The sequence below is a fragment of the Bactrocera oleae genome, chromosome 4, assembly GCF_042242935.1.
Source record: "Bactrocera oleae isolate idBacOlea1 chromosome 4, idBacOlea1, whole genome shotgun sequence".
NCBI lineage: Eukaryota > Metazoa > Arthropoda > Insecta > Diptera > Tephritidae > Bactrocera > Bactrocera oleae.
This window is the reverse complement of record NC_091538.1, coordinates 21,115,005-21,138,454: the sequence shown is the minus strand read 5'-3', so window position 1 is coordinate 21,138,454 and position 23,450 is coordinate 21,115,005. Positions and strand designations below refer to the sequence as shown.

Below are 23,450 nucleotides of genomic sequence, written 5' to 3'. Positions count from 1 at the left end.
TAAAGCCGCCATTTGGTGAACAGTAAAGTATAATAAAACAAGTAAGGAAGGGCTAAGTTCGGATGTAACCGCATATTTAGTACTTAGGGGTTTGAACAGTTTTGGTTCGATTTAGACAATTTTTGGCCGCAAGGTGGCATACTTTAATTGCATCATTCACGCAAAGTTTTACCCCGATATAATCATTGTTACCTGATTTGCATAGTGGAAAGTGAAAGAATCAGATGGAATTGAAAATGGTGCTACATGGGAAGTAAGCGTGGTTGTAGTCCGATTTCGCCCATTTTCGCACTATGACATAGAAACATGAAAAGAACCTTATGCACCGAATTTGGTTGAAATCGGTTGAGCAGATCTCAAGATATGGGTTTTCACCTAAAAGTGGGCTGTGCCACGCCCACTGTCTAATTTTGAACGCGGTTCCTATAAAGTCATCTTATACCATCTCAGAGATAAAATTTAATGTCTCTGGCGTGTTTAGTGCTTGATTTATCGCGCTTTTAGTAGTTTTTAACAGTAACGTTATATGGGGAGCGGGCGGAGCTGCCACCCGATTTCAACTATTTTCACACCGTCAATAGAAGTGCTAAAAGCATTTGCTTTTATTATATTATAGCATTAGCGGTTTAGGAGATATGCACATTAAACCTTTTAGGGGCGGGACCACGCCCACTTTAAAAAAAAACTTTTTAACTGCAGATGCCCCTCCCTAATGTGATGCTGTATACCAAATAACAGTCTTGTATCTTATTTCGGAGCTTAGTTATGGCAAGTTATTTGTTTTTGATTAATGGTGTTTTGTGGGCGTGGCAGTGGTCCGATTACGCCCATCTGCAATACCAACCGTCTCACGGTACCAAGAAACATGTCTACCAAGTCTATATCTAACTCGATTAGTTTTAGGTGATACAAACAACCGTTAGGTGAACAAAACTATTATACTCTGTAGCAACAGGTTGCGAGAGTATAAAAAGAGGCATACATTTATGTTTAGACATAAGAGCTGCGTTATGGGGGTGATCAAAACATTTTCAATTTACGTTTTATTAAGATAACTAGACAGGGTTAGGTGGTGTTTGTATTATATGTAAACAAATGCAAAAGCAAACTGTAATTGAAAAACAAAAATTTATTGAAATCGAAAAAAATACAACTGAATAAAATATAAAACATAGCATACACATTAGTATATATAAGCGCTTACATATATAAACATTTATTATATTAGCTTGTAAGCTATACAAAGCAGCTGTGTTCGATAAACTTTTACTACTCAATTGCAAATAGCTGCACAACCACACATACAAATGTATTTCGTATAATAAAATGTCGATCTATATGCATATTTCATTTTATATCTGCTCTTTTTCCATTCCCTTTTTACAGACATATTTCACATTTGATTCGCGTGCTGAACAACAAACGGAAGTTTATTTACGTTATGGCCAACATCCGGAACTGTATCCCAATCGTCGCGGGGAAGTGGTGCAAGGGTAAGTGCCATTCACATATATACAAACGACATCTGTGAAAATTATATTTGCTTAATTTGTATACACATCTACTCGTACAGACACCTGCGCCGCTGTTTAGTCAAGTATTGCGTTTCGCCATTAAATGTTACGTATACGCCACCGGTGTGTTGCCTTTCACCACACAATAAGCAGTTAGTGACTGGCAGTGCTTCAATGTGTGCCGCAGCGTTGCCACAACAAATAACTGTGTATGCTGACTGCTGGCGTCTTCATATTAAGCAGCGGTTCAGTTGCTTGCCTGCCTACTGTCCGTCCGTCTGTTTGCGTGCTGTGACCTTTTGCAGCAACCCTCAATGGCTTCTGGCGCTCGACTGTGCCTCTTTTGATGCTGCTGCGAGGCAATAATTTAATTTTATTATTATTATTATTATGCGTAACTTAAGTGCTTTCCGCTGCCGTAATCATATTTTCCTAAGCGCGACGATGCGCAGCCAAACGTGGTGGTGAAGCTGGTGTAGTCGATGAAGCAGAAGAATAACGGAGCGATGAAATAACTGAAGTAAAAATAATAGAAGGGAATTTGCCTTTGTAGGTTGAAAAATATTTTGTGTTACGAAGTAACGTCTTGTTCTTAGAATTAATATTAAACAATAATGATGAGAGAGGTCCAGTTTTTATATTGCTCGAAGGATATTGCTATGAAAGTCCCAATATATCCGAAAAACATAACAAGTGTTAAAAATTAAACTCAGCAGAGAACAAAGTCAACAAAATTAGAAGTTTTAGAGTTTAAAAATCGCCTAGAATAGAAAAATTGGGGCTTCGTTAAGATTAAAAAAAAGTACCCAAAAGCTCCTTTCTTCTTTGAACTTCAGTTTCAACGACCTACTTAGTTCCTTCAAGTATAATTTATGGTTTTCGGGTCTTTAAGCCAGCAGCGTGAAGTTCTTACCACCTTCAAAAAAAAAGTTGCAAGTCCTTAATATCTGAAAGCACCTCGCAAACCTTTGTAGAAGCACTTCTAGTCCATAAAATAAATCTTAAATTTTTAGAATTTATCAACTTAAAACTATCACATAAAACTATCACGTTACATAGAATTATTTCATTTAACTGACTGTGTAATATGGCAGATTTATGCAATAGATTTAAGCTAAATATATAAAGTATTTTTCTTTTTATTATATTAGTATTTTATGCTATAGCAGATGTAAATGCCTTTGATATCCTTTGCCATCTACAGCAAGTTTATACGATTACCAGTAGACAGAGACGTTATTGTTGGACAACACTAGTTATTAGCTTTGCTAGATAAGAAACTTTGGAGCTAAAGTATAAAAGAAAGAGAAATTATTTTTACTTTCTGATTATTAGCTTCTTTGGGAGCATAAGCATTTAGTGTAGGTTCAGTTTAGAATTTGCCTTGAATGTTAAGCGTGAATAGGAAAACATGGATCCAGGTTTATGCTTAATCGCAAGCCAGCTGTAAGTTACCGTAGTTTTATATATGTACATACGTTTCTCTTTTTCGTAACTATAAGTTGTTCTTCAAGAGCCTGTTGAAGTTTCTTTTTTTCGTAACTATAAGTTGTTCTTCAAGAGCCTGTTGGACCTTCTTTTAATAATTTAAATCTATTTAATACATTTAAGATTTTTTTGTGGTAACTACAATAAATAATACAAAAAGGTTTTCGTAGTCTTAAACTAAAATTAAACAGAAACATTTCACAATACAACATTATAATTAAAACTATTCTTTAGCAGACTTTCTTTTTTTAAAAGACTATATTTTCGAAATATGTTTTCATATTTCCTTTTGCTTCGTTCTTCAATTTCCATCTCTGTTTATTTCCACTGCCTAAGCAGTATATCGTCAAACATAATCATTTTACAATTCTGCCTAACTTACCTGCTTCCTTATGAAAGTATAGACACATATATAGATATATCCATACAGCCATACGCACATATCTCAAATTGTCCGGCGTGTACTTCACTGTATTCAAGCTAATCAAACTTTGCATTCATATACATTTCTATATAGGTAGTTATTTCTCTCCAGCAATTCAAATAAAATTCAATTACCATTCGAGTTGATAAGCAACAATGAATTTGCCTTCCATCAGTTTATACTTATCTTAATATAAATATCGATTTTCTACGTCAGTTGCCGTTGTAGCAACTCATCTCACTCATTTCCAATGATTTCTTTGAGCAAAGAAGGAAATCATTTCCAAGTAAACCAGACAACAACTGGCGGCTTGATTGCGAGTGTTAATATACACAAACACAGTTGCGTTTGTATTTTCTTCCTTACGATGACATGATAAAGGTTATTAAATAGGTTTTCTTTACTTGGCTGCAGGCATGCATAAATTTCGTATTCGCAAACTAATCACTACTTTTCCGACAATTTCTGACAATAAAAGAAAACGAATAGAAGTCGTAAAAAAGAGGGGAATATAGAAGATGGTACTCGTATACGAGTATGTGTATGTATAAACGTGTGTGTAATATAATATGTTTGTTTCGAGCGCTTGACAATAATTGATTTATTACTATATTACTTTTTGTATAGTGCGATGTATTTTTTGTTACTTTCATAAATTTTCTTTGTTAAAAAAACCCATTATTAATTAATATTCATCCCATTATGCTAACCATAGTTTCACAGCAAGAAGTAAAAATGTTACGAAATGTTATTTAAGTGATTATTATTTTATTTTCATTTTATTTTTTAAATTAAAATATATGCACACTAAACCTATTAGAAGCGGGACCACGCCCAATTTTTTAAACAATTTTAAACTGCAGATGCCCCTCTCCAATATGATCCAATAACAAATGACAGTATTGTATATTATTGTGGAGCTTAGTTATGGCAATTTATTTTTTTGGAATTAATGGCGATTTGTGGGCGTGGCAGTGGTCGGATTACGCCCATCTGCAATACCAACCGTTTTACGGTATCACAAAACATGTTTAGCAAATTTTATGAAGATATCTCAATTTTTACTCAAATAAAAGCTTGCACAGACGGACGAACGGACATACAGTTACCCGGATTTCAACCCGCGTCTTCACCTTGATCATTTATATATATATAACTCTATATGTAACTCGATTAGTTTTAGGTGATACAAAAAACCGTTGAGTGAATAAAACTATTATACAACGACACCCAAATGTTTGTAGAATGTTATATGTTTAATACAGTTTAGTTATTTTTGAGTCAAGTGGTTGGTAAAACATTGAAATATTTAAAAAAAAGTTCAAAAGTTCACTCATATATATTCATCAGAATATAAATAAAGATCTAACTTAGTGTTTCCTGACTACTGACAAAAGAATATTATATTATTGTTTAAAAAAATTCGTTTATTAAAAAAAAAGTATTATGTTTAAAAGAAATTATATATTATTTATATATTCCGATTGATTTAATTAAATACGCCTACAGATAAACAGTTTAAATTAATCTTATCCATTTCGGCGCATTATTTACATTTGTATAGGAAACAAAAATATTATTTTTACAATATAATTGTAGGAAAAGCAATCGTATCATTAACATTATCTTTCTCTTTATAATTTGAAAGCGTTCTGAAAAATAATCTTTATATGTATAAGTGTCTCTATATATAGTATGGTTATATTTTCTCGAATTTCCTTCCCGTACTCTAAGTACTTCACATATTATTTATGAATTTTACATTTTCACCGACATTAAAATCTTTTGTTGAAAGTGTTCGCTTAAAAGTTTCGCAAATTATGCTCTTTCAAGCGAAATGGCTTTTTCATGTGCTGTAAAACAAGTCCAAAGCGAAATTGAGGAAAACGTGCTTACGCCTAAATGTATGCAACACTTTACTGCTTACCTTAATCACTTTATCCGAAATTGTTCTTCATTTTGTTGAGCGCCGACTCGCATACCATTTTCGCATTATTCCGAGCGCTTGAAATCATTTCGTGGCGCCAACGCAGGCTTTTTCCGCACTTTTAGCTCGTCTTTTGTTGCGTGTATTCCCTTTAAGCGCTTTCTTTATTTTTTTCCATTAATCTACCTTTTTTCACTTATTCAAGTTGAGTGTATTTTGTTAAACTTTTTACCTTTTATACTAACGCCTCATTTATTTTGACATTGACATGACAACGTATAGTTATATATATTAAATACATTATCTGCTTTCTCTCTTTTGCAGCTCCTACTGCGAGCGCGAATATCGCGATTGCCGCTTACAAACGTGTTATGTGCAATCGCCTGCATATCCTGGCCTTTATCCACGCGCACTGAATTGTCGTTACAAATTGCACACGCGTCAGCCATATATAAAATTGTATTTGCAGAATGAGCAATTCGCGGTGGATGGACAGCGGTAAGTTTAAATAGTAGTTGACATCATTGTAAATAAATCGAGCGTAAATGAGACAATATTAGAAATCGCGGAGTTTTTTATGCAGCGGCGTTCTCTGAGTAAAAAAATACATAAGCTGGCTGAGTACGACAATGAAGAGCTATGAATGATATATTAATAAATGGGCACTTACACTAAAAATTAAGAACCAAACTTAGGCACATACATACAATAGGGAAATCCACTCGTTCTTCCAAAAGCCTTTGCCCGTTGCACAGATTGCATAGTTTGCCGATGCGTGCAATGGTACAATAACCAAACACTTAAGAAAATACAATGGCTAACAACAAAATATCCTACACCAAAACATGAGTTGATTTTCAGCAATGATGTCGGCAAATTAAGTGCAACCCTGCGTCAGCTGTCTTTTACATATGCACACATAAATTTCGCTTAAATTTCTGCTTCTGCAATTGGGTGTTCTCGTGCCCTTGCATATTTTAGTTAGACTTTTGCATTTCGTGCAATCGTGTAAACTTGTAAGAGCAAAGGAATCAAACTAGTGATTAACATATCCTATAGAAGTCATCAAAATAATATGATTCCTCCCAAGATCATAAGCTTCTACAAAAAATATAGTCTTTTGTATTTTCGAAATATAAATATTCAAGAATGCAGAATTCTTTACCGGACTCGTAAGAGTCTTCACGAAAATTTTACCGGAATAAAATTTTCTAAGAATATTGTACTTGAGAAGGACATTTTTTTCAAAAATTGCAATTTCAAAAACTATTGTTGTTTATGTTATTTGTGTATTTTATTTATATCGAAAAGACTGATCTGAACAAACCTTACCAATAAGAAACATACTTTCGAACAAGCCTTTAATAAATTATCGCTGACCCAACCTTGAAAAGGATTCATCCTATCACTACAATCACTTCTCATCATTTGGTGCAAAGCGATCCACTAGCCTTAGAGATTACATGCTCAAATTTATCACTGAAAAACCGAAAATTAAAACAAGTTAACAGGAGTGCGTCAATATCATACCAGTACATTAGAAAAGAAAAAATATTTCGTCTTAAGATAAACTCAAATTATCTCTATAAGTCCTAAGGTATTGTAGTATAACTAGCCTTGAAGGTTTTTTTATTTAATAATAACAGGTCTAGGGCGAAGTCTTAAGTACTTTAAAACTTAATCAGTTTACCTTCTTCATATTTATGTTTAATGAAGAACTAGTTCTGAATAAGGTTGTAATATTTTAAACTACTGTCGAAGCGATAGATTTGCCCAAAGTTCAAGGTATAACTTATTTTATTTCACTAATCCGAATGTAATGCCAAACTACTTCTTAGAGTGTGACAATGTTAAAAATAACCTCTATTTTTTATACTTAAAAATGCCTCGGTAGGTCCAAACCAGCTTCGAATATGTTCTCAACTGTTATAGTTTGGTCTCTATTGTCGACTTTGAAGATGTTCATTTCTTTGCTAGTGTGTAGACTCCTCTCCAACAGGTTGTCACAACCCATCCAACGTATTATGGTAACGTAAAGTAATCATGCAAAAAAAAATTATTTTTGTTGCTCACCAAGCCATAAATAGTGGAAATCAAACTATTTCAAAAAAAAATTCACTCCCGAACTGTCACCATTTGTCAAAATTGTAGTTTTTTGATTTTTGTATCCAAGTACAATAATTTTTTTTCAGTTTCAAAAAAACGCATGCATGTGTCTGCAATCAAACCTAACGGCAGTAAATCACCACTGTGGCACATACAACAACAACAAAAAATGCAAAAAACAAAATTAAGTGTTGTAACTTCGTGTTGTACCATATACACAAATAAGGTGTGTGTGTGTGTTTTGGTGCTTAGCCGCGTTTGTATGCCCAGCATAGCCTACTCTTGGGCCCTAGGCTGTCACCAGCACCCTGTCAATACTGCAGGCATTTCCATCCCGCCGCATCTAACACCAATGAATGCGGGCTAATGGCGTGAATGATTCGCGAATGAAATGTAACAATGCCAGCTGTCACGGCGTATGAGCGACATTTCAAAGCATTTGCCAATATATACTGCGGCCAGCCTGCATTGATATACGCCAAAATTAACGCAAAGTTAACACTCGGTAATTTGTCATTTTGGCACGTTTTTGACTGAGAAAATGCAATCGGCAGACAGTCAGCACAAAAGCGGCAGCTGGCAGCGACTGTTGGAAAAAATTTTGTGGTAGAGAACTGTAGCTTTTTTTTCTAGTGCGTTTGTTTGGTATATAGTATATATGTATGGCTCGTGAAAGGGCACTACTTCATTAACACTAACTATTTGTATATACATACTTATATATATATGTATATACTTATGTAAATACTTGTAGTGAACGAATTGCATGTTGCCGCTCGCATTTGGCATTTGGCGCGCTTATAAAGCCAATTTGAAAGCTAAAGAAAGATCTAGCTAGTAACAATGCGCGCAAAGGCAATCAAATTCTTGTATACATAAAACCTCGAACGATAAATTAATCGGTTTTGTTACCATAGATTTGTCATACAGACTGTATAAATGGGCTTAACCTCAACTCAGATTAGTTTTTTCAAAACAACACTCCAATGCTTTATCGAAACCTCAAAGTGCGTAAAGGGATATACAGCATAAGGTTATACTATCTCACGCATCACCCCTATCACTTCACTTATCTTCTTCATTGTAATGTTGACTAATGATGCTGCCTTATGACGGTCGTAATACTTTGAAGAGTTTGTTCTTGTGACATTTTTAATAAAAAATATTACTTAATTGTATGGAATATAATAAAAAGAATACAGAATCACAAACAATACATACAATTTCCTTCGTCGGATGTATTTTTTATATTTATTTTTCCTTTATATATTTATTTGCTTATTTGCACATACATATTTATATTTTCCCGGCAACATTCCTATGCTTTGCGGCCTCGCTGCTTACACATTTCTTTCTCTTTTTCACATTTTTTAAATTAATTTTGTCTTTCTTCACAGAGTCTGCTTGCTTTCTTTTCTATGTTCGAGAGTATTAGCTGCGAAGTTCAAATCCCTAATTACCTTATTAGGTTGAAAGCTTAAAAAAATATGGAAACGACAACTTAGTCTTGCCATAAGTTCTGTTACAAAGTTTACAATGCATAGAGCGAGGGGAAAATCGCAGAAAAAAGTACCGTTGTTATAACCTGAACAGGGTATATTAAGTTTACCACGACGTTTGTAATACCCAAAATCAAACGTTGGATACGCTATATTTTATACAGATATATGAATGATCAACGTAACGAGCTGAGTCGAGAAATTGCTCTCATAAATTGTGGCATTTCACAGGCAATTGATCCGTGTATTGTCTTCAGAGAAATTTTTGACTTAAAATAATTAGTATACTTAGAGCCAAGTGCCATATGTTTCTGCATCAAATTTCAGCAAAACAACTAAGCAACAGGTAATTGTTTCTAGACTGAGTTTTTTATGCTAATCACACCTTAAGCCTCATTAAATTTAATCATTCAATATTGTATAACCTTAAGCTTAAAAAATATATCTCAGATTAACAAATATTTAGATAAACAAGTAAGGAAGGGCTAAGTTCGGATGTAACCGACATTTTATACTCTCGCAAAGTCAAGTGATATATTTGTTTGAGATTTCTTTGTGGATTGACTGATATTTTCGGTAGAAGGTCAACTATAGGCACTGGGGTCCACATATTTAGTACTTAAGGGCTCGAATAGTTCGGTTTAGACAATTTTTGGCCACAAGGACTTTAAACGTATTATTCACGCAAAGTTTTACCCCGATATAATCATTGTTGCTTGATATGCATAGTGAAAAGTGAAAGAATCATATGGAATTGAAAATGGTGTTATATGGGAAATAGGCGTGGTTGTAGTCCAATTTCACCCAGAATGTTATGTACCGAATTTGGTTTAAATCGGTTAAGCAGATCCCAAGATATGGGTTTTCACCTAAAAATGGGCGGTGCCACGCCCACTTACAAAGTTTGAACGCGGTTACTATAAAGTCCTCTCATACCATCCCAGAGATAAAATTTAATGCCTCTGGCGTGTTTAGTGCTTGGTTTATCACGCTTTTAGTATTTTTTAACAGTACCGTTATATGGGGAGTGGGCAGAGTTGCCACCCGATTTCAACTATTTTCACACTGTGGCATTAGCGGTTTAGGAGATATGTACATTAAACCTATTAGGGGCGGGACCACGCCCACTTAAAAAAAATTTTACCTGCAGATCATGTGTACCAAAAACAAGTCTTAAATCTTATTGTGAAGCTTAGTTATGGAAATTTATTTGTTTTTGATTAATGGCGTTTTGTGGGCGTGGCAGTGGTCCGATTACGCCCACCTACAATACCAACCGTCTCACGGTACCAAGAAACATGCCTACCAAGTATCATAAAGATATCTCAATTTTTACTCAAGTTAGAGCTTGCGCGGACGGATGGACGGACCGTCTCTCGTCTGTTCATCCTGATCATTTATATATATATAACCCTATATCTAACTCGATTAGTTTTAGGTGATACAAACAACCGTTAGGTGAACAAAACTATTATACTCTGTAGCAACAGGTTGCGAGAGTATAAAAACATCGATTAAGTTTAGGTGTATGTAGTAAATATGTGATCACATACAAAGTCATAATTTATAATGAACTAAGAATTTAAGATTCTAAGCCTTCCGCACAGTATTTCATGATGAAAATATAATAACCTACATTTGTTCTTAATCCTCTTTTGATAGTATTATTTTATTATACTTGTAGTTCTTACGTTCTCGATTATTTCTTTATGCCTTTCGCTATGATCAGAGACCAAGTTCATTAGTTAGTCTCGAGCTAATTTTTCAGGTAAAGGACTATTTTCAATGGCCTGCTGGCATAAATGAATAAACATTTACTCTTTGAGAAAAAACTTGGGTAGTAAAAGAAGAATGCGATCTGTTCAATAATACGGTTAGCAGTAATATTGCGAAAATCAGTAAAAATAATCCAAAATACCTTTTTTTATACCGCTTTATAAGTTTTCAATTTTAGTTGCTTGCTTCTTGGTTTTGATGCTATTCGAGAAAATAAACAGTGGAACGCACAATTATTTGCATTTGTTTCAATGTAGAATTCAATGGCCTGTCTACGAAAAAGCATTTTGAGATCCGTTAAAATTATCTAGGAATGATGACTGGTTGAAAACGCCAATCAAAATGATATTACACGAGTAAAAGCTTAGCTTAGGTTAAGTTTTGTGACCACTTATGTTGTGGTGAATTTAATTCCGAAGAAGGTATAAAACTTCATATATTGATAAAGCGTACTGAAACCCCAACAAATCTTCGCTCAAGCTCTACACTAAATAGTTTAATCGAAGTGAAATATTAAATTGATTCTACCTCGAATCATTCAATTCAACTTCGACAGCAAGGATCAGGCAGAAGTTGTTGCTTTAGTTAGAATAACTTCTTATGGATATTACTTACTTGGTAACAGTCCTTCGCCATAGTATATATGTTCGGCATCCTATAGCGGCAACCTAAACCTTGGTTCTGGAAACTGTTGAGGAGGGTCTAATTACAGTAAAAAAAAAGTTAAGGATGGGAAATTTCATAAAAAACCATTTTCCTGATTTATATATTCAAAATGCAATCCCCAAGAAAATATTGCTCTGATTTTACGTTTAACATTAATTTTTATTACTCTCCAAATCTAAGATCTCTTGAGTTCCTTTAATTTTCTCTTTAGAAATATCTGTTTTTGTATTTCCTCCAACTATCTGACGCAAATAATACCGATTTCTCATATTATCCAAGCACATATATATAAACTATTTAATTATAGTATCATAATTTTTCGACCCCGCTGCCGAAACTTTTTTACCAACTTTTCATTAGTTTAAGCGCTTCTGTAACCATTCGCGAAATTCGCGCATTAATTAAATGCAAACACAGAGTCGCAAATGCAAATTTTCACAATTGCACGCTGCCATACACAAACAAATAATGATGTCACTCGTATGCCATTGATTTCGCTGCCAAGATCTCGATAATAATTCACGCAAAATCGGCGCCAACAAGCAGCAAAAATCCAACTGCATGTGTGAATGTGTGCATGATAATTGCAGGCGAATACTGCACAACGCCAAAAAGTATGATACAGTTGCTTGTTTCTGTAAAGTAGAAAATTCGAACGGCTCAATGCGCGTTGCAATGAATCGCATACCCGCGAAAGTTTCGTATAAGCTGAGTATCGATAGAGTCATAATGAGATGCGAAATGGCAACATAAAAAGTTTTATTATATTTTCGGTTATATCATGATATAGTAATATAACTCATTGATAATAAATGGTGGAATAAAACTTTGTCTATTTTGTTGGCCAAAGTACGAGAGAGAGATTTGGTAAGTAAGACTGTAAAGAGAGGTGCAAAAAGATAGCGAGTTAATAGCAGCTCAGCAGCGGCTGGAACTGGCTGGAACTGGCTGGAAGGCGGAGGAGGAGACCCTCAAAGTTAGGGAAAAACTTTTGCATCGTGTACCTAAAGCCATTTTCATTGTTGTTGTTATCAACAGCGCAAAAAATCGCTGCACAAGTTTCGCTCGAATATCGCATAATTTGCATTGCTGCCATGTAATACGCGCAAGTGCTGGGCACAAACTAAAACGAGTTTTAAAAAACAACATACTTGTACACATATACATTCACAAAAACACATATATACTGCAGCATTAAGGTAATAAAGCTGCCATTGGCAACTGAAAAAGTAAAATATTCGCCAGTCATTTGCAAAATATTAAAAAACTTATTTTTCTAATGCGTACATGTGCTATGCAGCTGCAGTATGTATTAACATACGTATGTGTGCGTAAAGTTAAGGTTTTGAATATTTACATTGAAATTTATTTGTTTGCGTTTGCTGACTGGTGAAAGTTAGTTGACTTCGAATGGAGAGTTTGGCAAGGTTGGGGTGAAATATTTTTATTAAAAATGGAACAAAAAATTAAAACATGTAAAATCGTTAACTTCGGCTAGACTGAAACTGTAATACCCTTCACAAATACAAAAAAATTACACCATAGTTTTCGACAATAATCCCTGCCAAATTTTCTGAAGATACTTTGTCAATTAAAAAAATTTCTCATAGAAGGATATGGTTCCGATTGTTTAGTTTGTATGGCAGATATATGCTACAAAGGTCCGATATTGGTGGTTCCGACAAATGACCAGCTTCTTTATGAAAAAAAATGTGTGCAAAATTTCAGCTCGATATCAAAAAAACTGAGGGACTGATTCGCATAAATACAGACAGACGGGCATGGTTAAATCGACTCAACTCATCATGCTGATCATTTATATATGTATAAATATTGTATTATCGGGCCTCCGACGTTCTCTTTTGGGTGCTACAAACTTTACTTACCCTTTAGTATACCCTGGTATAATGAAATAATATAAATAATATAAACAAAGCGTAGCATAACATAGAATGACATGGCTTAAAGTACCAACACAAAACTGAATATAACATAAATAATATAAAAAGTTTTCATAACAGATTTGTTTAGCAATATATAACTTAACACAGCATAGCATAATACTTATATAACATAACCTACCTACCACGATATAGTATTATATAAATAAAATAACAATTTCTTTAAAAAAATGTGCATATCTTAACTTAGGAAAAATAACATAATATAACGCAACATTATATGGGAAACATATTTCTTTTTTCATAATAATCAACAATCATAATACCATAACGAAACTTAACATATTGCAACACGACATAACATAACACGAGAGCAATATTAAATTAATTCATTTCTAAATAAATTAAGCGCTGTAAAAAATGCATATGTATTATCAATTCAACTTAAATACATTATTTCGAATTTTACAGGTAAATCTTTAATCATTAAAAAAGTATTAGCAAACAAAATTAAAACAAAATTCAAAATAAGCAACGGTTAGCGAAGTTCTCTTTAATGATATATATTTGTAATATGTAATAAAAGCATACGTAAATATGTATGTATATTTAGCTTTGGCTTTTAGCCATCAAGGTTGGGACAAAGTGCATAGTTTGGAATAAACTATAATTTATTATTGCAAACTAAACTTTGTGAGTTTCGAATTTCATAAATTTGCAAATAAATTTTTTTGTTTACTTGTAAACGAATTCATTTGAATGTAAATAATATTTTTTCAAGAGAATATGGCATTACCGTTTGCTATAATGCCGCCTGGAATGAAATTTAACAAATAAAGTTCCAATGAAAATATTGATTTACTACTAAGTTATTCTAGCTTGAATGGTTTGGGAGATATGTACATTAAACTTATTAGAGGGCGGGACCACGCCCACATTTTTAAGAACTTTTGCCTAGAAGAGTCCATATCTACTATGATTCCATGTGCCAAATTGCAGTTTTGTACTTTAATTAAGTGCTTAGTTATGGCATTTTATATGTTTTCACTTCAACAAAATTATTATACTCTGTATCAAAATCTTGCAAGAGTATAAAAATCTATACCATCTACGAAATACCGTGAAATGTAATATGAAATAATCGTCACATAAGCAACAACAAAAGCAAAATAACAAAAAATATTTTTGTAAGAGTTTGAGTAAGTGAGATGAAAGAAAGTCTTAAGATAATCTCACTTCGTCCTCTTCTCAGCAACATACTCAAGTATATCCAGAAAGATTTTTAGGTTCGCTGATGTTCATACGAAAGTTCCCAGTTTTAATCATTACTGCTAAGAAAATACGTACGTGGCTGAGAGCTCTCTGCAAAAATACTGACCGAAAGGTGTAAGCAAGGCGGTTTTCCCCAAGAGTTCAAATTTGGTTTCTGGTCTTCAAGTCTCCAAATTGTTAAGAGTTTAGTTCATTATTCCAGAATGATCTATGTTGCTATTCACTTCTTTTGCAAATTTGTCATATCTCTTAAAACCATAAAAATTAAATATTTTAATTGCAAATGTGCTTTCTTCAAAAATAATTATTCTCTATTTCTGCTTTTATTTCCCTTCAAATTTCCTTTTTACCCCTCCACTCTTCCTTTTTAATTCACTTTTACACTTCAATAATCATTGTGATTGGCTTCTGCAGTGTCGTCAGCAGCGCGTGACTTGTGTCGGCCTTTGAATTTACCGCAACCTCTTTTTCTTTTTTCTTCTGTTTAAGTCACAATTTATTGAATCTCAAAACAAAATACGAGTGAGACCCACACTTCCGGGCGTAGCATAACATGAATGGTAAAATATGAATGGCACAAAATGGGAATAGACTAAAGGTCAGCTACATTGCAGAACTTCAAAGCATTTTTTCTGCATTCTTCTGCCTCTTTGCCCAACTCTCCAACTTCTTTGCATACCTTAAATTTATAAAATTAAAAGAAATGGCCAACTAAGCAAGAATCCATAAAATAACGAGAACTTATACATATGTATTTGTATAAAGAGTAAAAGGTTTTGCGCAGACACGCAGAGGTTGCCATCTGCATACAAAAACGAATTTAAATGACGCTTTGTGCTGCTGTCTTTAGCTTCTTGCACATCCCTGTATTTTTCGCATTTTGTCGTCGCTACTTGGGCACATAAACATGCTTAATTATTAGGGTGGGTCAAAGAAATCGAAAATTTGATTCGCTTGGTACTTTTAAAGATAGGTTCTCTCTAAGTATGAGCTCTTAATTGTAACGGGATAGGCCTCCGACTTACAATTTTCTAAAATACAATAATAAGAAATCACATAGAAAAATCATATCTCTTGAAAGAATATTTCGTTTCGATTTTGTAGGAAACTGAATGCTCTTCAAAATTATCTCTTACGATGTTTTAGTAAACCTAACCGTATAAAAGAAATTATGGTTGAACTTTGATTATTTTAAGGCAAATATTTTTTTAATAGAATTATAAAATTCATAAGCCTTAGTATCTTAAATATTTTTTTAATAGAATTATAAAATTCATAAGAAAAAATATTTAAGATACTAAGACTCACAGCTTCCTAGGAAATTTACTGCTCTAACATACAAAATAGATATTTTTTTAAAGTAGTTGGAAGCCAAATATAGAGGCCAAGTTTGAACACTTTATACTCTTACAACTTGCAAGGACCAAAGCAAGGAAATAATATAATCAGGTTATATTATAGGTCATATATTCACTTAGTTTTATTACTATATATACTTCGCGTCAGCTAAAATTGTATTAAAATCATCTTCAAATGAGATATGTGGGACAGAAACTTAACTGAAATAGCGAAATTTAATAGAATAAGTTAATGTGAAATTGTCAACTAGACGATCGCAATTCATTATTTTAGGGATATAAGGTTTCATATTTTCATAACTTTTAACAAAACTTGTTCATTTAATTTTATTAAAGTATCATACATTGTGTCTGGTGGAAAGTCGGAAATTATTGGCTGATTGAGTTAATTTTTACATTGCCGAGGTATACTTGGGATCCTATTTTCAAACAATTTGATAAATATATAACTCACAAATTAAACGACATGTTTGTCATAAGGTTCGTTAGAATAACGAAAATCAATATATAATATGTATGAATGTTGTATTTGGGAGTTGAAATAATTCGTAGACTAAATTCAGATATATTTAAATTAAACCTGAGCTTATCCAATATTTTATGTTCAGTTAATTTTGTCAAGACATTATTGATTTCATCTGTTTTTGGCAATACTATTTATTAACAGAATAAAATGCTCCCTGAATTTCATTAAGGTACCTCACTTATCATCACCAACATATGTACTCGTATAACGTATGGAGTAAAATCAACCGAATGTTTGAAAATTATGTTATTAGCTATATTGGATATTGATTAGCCGGAATTCAACTCGTCTCGTTGTCCTGATCATTTATATATATGGTACGTAACCCTATATCAAACTGGATTATTTTTAAGTAAAACAAACAACCGAAGCAACATGTTGCAAGAGTATAAAAATATAACTGTAAGGTGGAAGACCTTCCCGTTACAATTAAGAGGTCCTACTTGGAGAGGTTTTTGTAGAGGTGTTTAAGAACCTAGTTTTGAGAGTAACAAGCGAAAAATAGGATTCATTTTGTTGACTTACCCTAACATATTGAGCATTGGATCTATATACATATGTATGTATATAGCGAACTTGCTGCTGCCTGTCTTTGTATGCATTTTATATTTAGTTTGTCTGCTATGGCTTGTCTTGTCTGGCTCTCCTTCCATTATTCTCCCCACACGGCGTGTGTCTACTGCATCGTAACTGTAATTTCCATTTTGCTCTTCATCTATCTGTTGTTCACTCGGTGTGCTGTCTCTTGTATGTCTTTGCACATCTATACATATTTCTTAAATGCCCGACTTTTTATTTATTTATGTTGTTCATTTCTACTTGCAGCGGCCTCAAAGTCTTATTCGTGCAACATTTTATGCTTATTTTCTACTTTGCAATATTTAATTGTAGCTGCTGAGCAAAAATTTATCCAAAATTTGTATACCACCAGACGATGCTGCATGCTTTGAACTCTATTAAATTAGTCCAATAATTTTATAATAATTACACCGATATTCTGGGTGTGATATTTTGGGCCTGCCGTCAGTGGCCCTACAAAATATATATATAAATGATCAACATGACGAGCTGATTTCATTTACCTAAGTCCGTCTGTCTATATATACGTGAGCTAGTCTCTCAGTTTTTGAGATATCGGTCTAAAAGTTTGCACACTTCATTTTTTCCAATCAAGCTGCACACTTGAACCACTATAGCATATAGATGGTATACAAACCAGTCAAATCTTTTGTAAATATTTGTGAACAGTGTTATAGTTCCATGCAACCGAAGTTAACGTTTATTTTTATTTTTTATTTTTGTTATGGAAACATGGAAATGGAAAGCCTTTTCCTAACATGAATCCCGCAATGCCAGTAAGAGTTCACACAGAGTGTTTTAAGTATGAACTCCTACAAATACACCAAGAAATTAGAACCTTTTTATTTGGTTCGCTGAAGTTCCATATTAATGCAACTACAGGTTCATAAAGAACATTTCCTCTAATGTATCTGATTGTTTTTAGGCACCACTTTCCCAACGGAGTTTGATTTAAAATTCGTTTATAAAACCCATTTTAATGTACATATGAGCTCTTATATTCCTCTAATAGATTATAATAGAATTCTTAGTATAACACATGTAAATTTTCGCTTCGCACTTTAAAAAGTAAAAAAGCAAGAGAATCATATGGTATGTACAAATCAATTACTGCGCTCCATTTCATTTTATACAGCATAACCCATTCTTACTATTAGGTAGGCGATGTTTTAAAGGCAGGCGAGACGGCCAGAAAGAGATCAAACTAATATCAAAGTTCTAAACATTATAACATATTATTACGCTGCAATTGCTCTCAGTGGAAACTGAGTAGCAATAATAGAGAACGTTAAACTCTCATTGGAAAACATTTTCCTCCATATTGTAAATCATTTAAATTCAATTAAAATAAAGAATATATTCACCTTTTAGTTGTTATAATTTTACATCTATGCATTTGCACACATTTTCTTCTCTTATTGCTCCTCACTGAGCTGCCTATCTTCCAGTTGTTGCAACATTTCCTACTCCATTAATTTTTCTCGATTACCCACACTTGCTCACTCACCTGCCAGGAACTTAATGTACGTTCGTCCGCACTTGTATCTTACTTACAAGCTTCTGCTAACTCCAATTCATGGCTCTTATTTAGCTTTTTGTCTTATCTATTTTATGTTGTATAAGAGTTCACCCACTGTTTTATCTTTACGGTAACCTTTTTTTCTCAAACATTCTATCATTGGTAATTCACCTCTTAGTGTAGTTGATCTTTTTAAGTGCGCATGTTTAGATATTTAAATACAGGGTGGCTCACGAACCGTGTCACAAAATTAAATCATAATAACTTTTTTTTTAATCAATGCATTACATTTATTTTATTTTTTTTTTGTCTAGCAAATTTTATTTTACCTTATATAATTAATTATTTTTAAAAATTATGGACCGTAAATGACCTCCATGCTCAGCCTCGCATGTTTAAATGCGACACCTAATTAGATAACTATACATTGTGGGATTGTCTCAATTATTGATTCTTCACTTCTGTCAGATTTCTGGGTTTTATTTTGTACACCTCTTATTTGATATAATCCCACACAAAAAGTCAGCTGCGAGGTAGCGGAAAGTGGAGTTTATTGAAATTATTTGCTTTCAAATTTTCGTTGGAGCTCCGCAATAATCGGTCTGGTTACTCCATCTTATTGCAACCAAACGCTATCGAAAGGGATACGTCTTGGGCGCAGTTCTAGGGAAAAAAACTCATTCAACATGTTTAAATAACGGTGGCCATTGACAGTTACTGTTACACCATTTTCTTCAAAGAAGTATGGCCCAACATTACACCTTGATGAAACTGCACACCACACAGTGACTCGTTCTGGATGAAGCTCCATTTCGTGGATTATTTTTGATTATTATATTTATTTTGATTATTTGATTCACTCCATATACGGCAATTTTCTTGTTAACATTTACGTTTATATTAAAATGGGCCTCATTAGACATAAACAGACAATTCAAGTCATTGTCTTTTTCGGCCATTTCAATAATTTCTTGGCAAAATTCCATGCGACTACACAAATCTAAAGGGTTTAACCGGATTGTTATTTGAACTTTGTACGAAAACAGATTTAAATCATAATGAATTATCCATTGTAATGACCGTCTGCTAACTCAAAGTTGCGCCGATAAGTTGCGATTCAAAACTCTTGGATTTGCCATAATTAACGATGCAACATCCGCCATTGTTTCTTGAACATAAATACGGATCTCGACGTTACGGTCTTCTTGCGCTACCTCCATATTCGGCAAACATGTTAACCAACCACATAATGGTCCATCTACTCGGGACAGTGCCGGCATAATCCCGTCTGAGTTCCCTTTTGGACGGAAATGACGGACTGCAAAGCATTGTACCGCTGCACTATCCAAACCCTCTTTCCCAAGCATTAATTTTTAAAAAATTTAAAAAATAACCTGCCAAATAAAAAAAGCTAAGTCAATTACTCTCACAATTAAAGGTATTACGGTTTGTTTTTGTAGCACGATTTGAAAGCCAGCCTGTATATATGTATATATGCGGTAATTGAACTTTTGTGTGCTCTGTAATCCACGCCGACACCCCCAACTCATTGACTCTGTTTTGTTTCGCTTGAACAAGCTTTGCTTTGTGTGTTGCGTATTTATTCAATTTATTTCATCTGCTTTTAACTTGTATTTTTTTGTTCTTTTTTGTTTAAGCGAAATTTTTACTTCCAGCTAAGCTTTCCTAAGTGTACAACGGGTCGAGGAAGAGCTTTGGTAATAAAATTAGTGGCTCTAGTTGGTTGCATGGGTGTAAAAGTACATATATATACCTATATTCAAATAAAAGGCCTGATGATAAATGATACTCCTTCGGGGAAATTGAGAGGGAACACAGTTTGATATAACTCGAATTTATCTCCATTCAAACCGCTGGCAAAAAACGGGAATTAAAAAGATAATAACAAATATATTTTCATTAAAATTATTTACAAATGATTTTATACCCTGCACATTTATTAAATTTGCCACAAAGCTTGTAGCGCCCAGAAAGAAACGTTTTAGACCCTATAATGTATACATATATATAAACAATCAGCGTGATGAGCAGTGTTGATTTAGCTTACGCGCACTAGTCCCTCAGTTTTTGTCCTTTTCTCACCAAGAAGCTGCTCATATGTTAGAACCGCCGATATTGGAACGCTACATCATATAGCTGCCATACCAACTGAACGAATAAAACCACGTTCTTGTATGGAAAGTATGTATAATAGTTATTCTAGCCTCAATATAACTTAAGTAGACGTTTTTTTTTTGTGTGTTTAATAATTTTTCCACTACCAAGTATTTATTCAATAAGTGCTCTTACTTATTTTATTATATTGCAGTTGTTGTTGCTTCTGTTACTGCGGCACTTAATTAGTGCTGTACTTGAGTTTTATCAAATAAGCGAAGATAAGTGGATATGCTATGCCGAAAATGGGGTCAATCGAGATGAGCACGAGTCCTCAGAGAACTGTTGATTTGCAAAGGATGCTGAATTGAATAGGAAATTGTTTTATAAAAGAAACCATGAAGAGAAATTTACTAAAAATGGGGTTAGTGTGATATGGAATAGAGGCTTCAAAAGAGGAATGTTTTTTTCTACTACTTTTAACTATATTAGTTAGTATTAATGAAACATTTCTTATTTTGTAAGACAATTTTTTTAAAAAAGTCGAACGGTTCGCAGCCTAGTTTGACCAATTTGGCAATGGCGACGATGGAAGTGTGAACTGATGCATTTTTATAGCGGAAAAGCCCTTTCTTCTTCACCTTATCCCAGTTGTTGGTGTAGAGTAGCCTTCTAACAAAATATAGAGTCTAAGTATCAGCGGACTGCTTAGTTGTGTAGCAAATTACGAACAATTCAGAAATAACTGAATTATACAACTTATCCAAAAAGAATACCCCGATTTTAAAAATACTCTCCTTATTACTTTCTGCTCATTCACGAAGAAACCATTTTCACCATATAAATACATTGGCATTAAAAGTATTTAATGAATCTTAAATCCAATTATGTTTGATAATATGCAGCTAGAACTTCCATTAATTACGTTGTTTTCTACTTTAATCTATTTTGTAATGTTATGGTGTGCGCAAACTAACTGTTTTTACAATATAATAATTGATAATAACGCAAGAAATGCTTAATTGCTTTGTCTTTTTTTTGCTTTGTTTTTTTTTCAAGAAGAAAGTTTAGAAAAAATATTTTTGTTTTACACTTCCATTTCCTGCAAAGAGGTAAGCATAGTAATGTGGAAAGAATTCTTGGGTATGCGTGCACTAAAATTCCGAAAAATGTTCTAAAAAAGCATCACATTCAAAGTGGAACAACTCTTTCAGCTTTAGTGAGAGTCAAGTTCGGTCACTCTTTGATTTATTCATCTTTTTTATTGTTTTCTCTGCTTCTTTCATAGCAAATTGTTGAACGTGCGCCAATTAAAATACACGAAACGCGTCGCCAGTATGCAAATATCTTCGTTGCTTCGCTATTTACTGTTATTTTGGGTGATCCTTCTTTTAGGTATTTTTTTCATTTGTTAGTTGTTTTTGTGTCTTCCGCAAATTTATTGCGCTACTCATCCTCTTAAAACAAGTATTTTTAAAAATAAATTACTTTTTTCTTCACTTTTCTAAACTTTGTTTTTATTCCTTTTTGCATTTCATTTCTCCATTTATTATCAGAAACATTCATCCAAATGCTCGTATTTTTCTGCAACTTACGAAAATTTTACAAATTTATTTTTATGTTCCACCGAAAAAAATACAAAAGGGGTATAAAATAAATATTTTTTGCAGGATTTAGGTTTCACTTTTCAAAGAAAACTGGGCGTGTTTTGTTGTTGCTGCGCAATTTCTAAAACTAATCTTAAATTAAATTGCAGGTATCAGTATTTTCAAACGGAACATTTTTAAGGCCAGATGAAAAGTAAAATATTTTTTATTACGTCAGGTTCAGTATGAAGGTTAGTTCACATACGTAGAAGTTATGTAAACCAGTTTGAACGGAATCAGGTTCGCCATTGAGTTTAATAGTTTTTTGTAGTTTACACTCTACTTATATCGGATTTTTCTGAAAATACCACACTAATTTAGCAAAAAACCCTTTTTTATATATTCCAAAATGTTTTCTTGCACGCGCATTGTTTTGGTGTTATAACAATGCAACCCTAACTTAAGCACTACTTATAAAACACAAAATTCAGCAAAAAGAAAAAGTGAATTAGATCCTACCTCTTTGTTGAAAAATTTGACAGATTGTTTTTTTTTATGTTAAATTAAGCTTAGAGTTTTCTAAACACTCCATTGATTACATTTGATACTTGTCACCTTATATTCGAGTTTGTTACGCAACATCAAATGTTCTTCAGTTAGTTTTTATACTCTTGCAACATGTTGCTACAGAGTATAATAGTTTTGTTCACCTAACGGTTGTTTGTATCACCTAAACCTAATCGACATAGATAAAGGGTTATATTTATATATATAAATGAACCGGATGAAGAGACGAGTTGAAAGCCGCATGACTGTCTGTCCGCCCGTCCGGTCGTTTGTGCAAGCTTTTACTTGAGTAAAAATTGAGGTATTGATTGATTGAGTAATAAAACTTGGTACACGTGTTTTTGGCAAAAACGGGAGAACGAGTTCCTAGATGGACCTATAAAGTGCCATAATTAAGCACTAAATAAAGATATAAACTGTAATTTAGCACAGTGGATTGAAAAAATTAGCGTGACCCCGCCGTCTAAGAGGTTTAGTATAAAGGAAGACATCCCTCGTTCCGGTCGTCTTTCGACGCTACCACTGACGATAACATCAAAAAAGTGAAAGAAATCGTGCTAGAAAATCAAAAACTAAAAAATGATGTTCATAAATTACCCGAAAATGCGCCGCAAATTAATTTCGCAT

At 33.4% G+C, this 23,450-nt stretch overlaps 1 protein-coding gene across 2 annotated transcripts in view; it reads left to right on the top strand.

Moving 5' to 3' along the window:
• Positions 1 to 23,450, top strand: part of LOC106614500 (uncharacterized) — a 274,551-nt gene that overhangs the window by 224,294 nt on the left and 26,807 nt on the right. For both annotated transcript variants that reach the window (XM_036369194.2, XM_070107841.1), the window contains 2 exons: positions 1,387 to 1,493; positions 5,678 to 5,851. In XM_036369194.2, the coding sequence (XP_036225087.2) occupies positions 1,387 to 1,493; positions 5,678 to 5,851 (281 nt within the window). The remainder of the gene's footprint in view (positions 1 to 1,386; positions 1,494 to 5,677; positions 5,852 to 23,450) is intronic.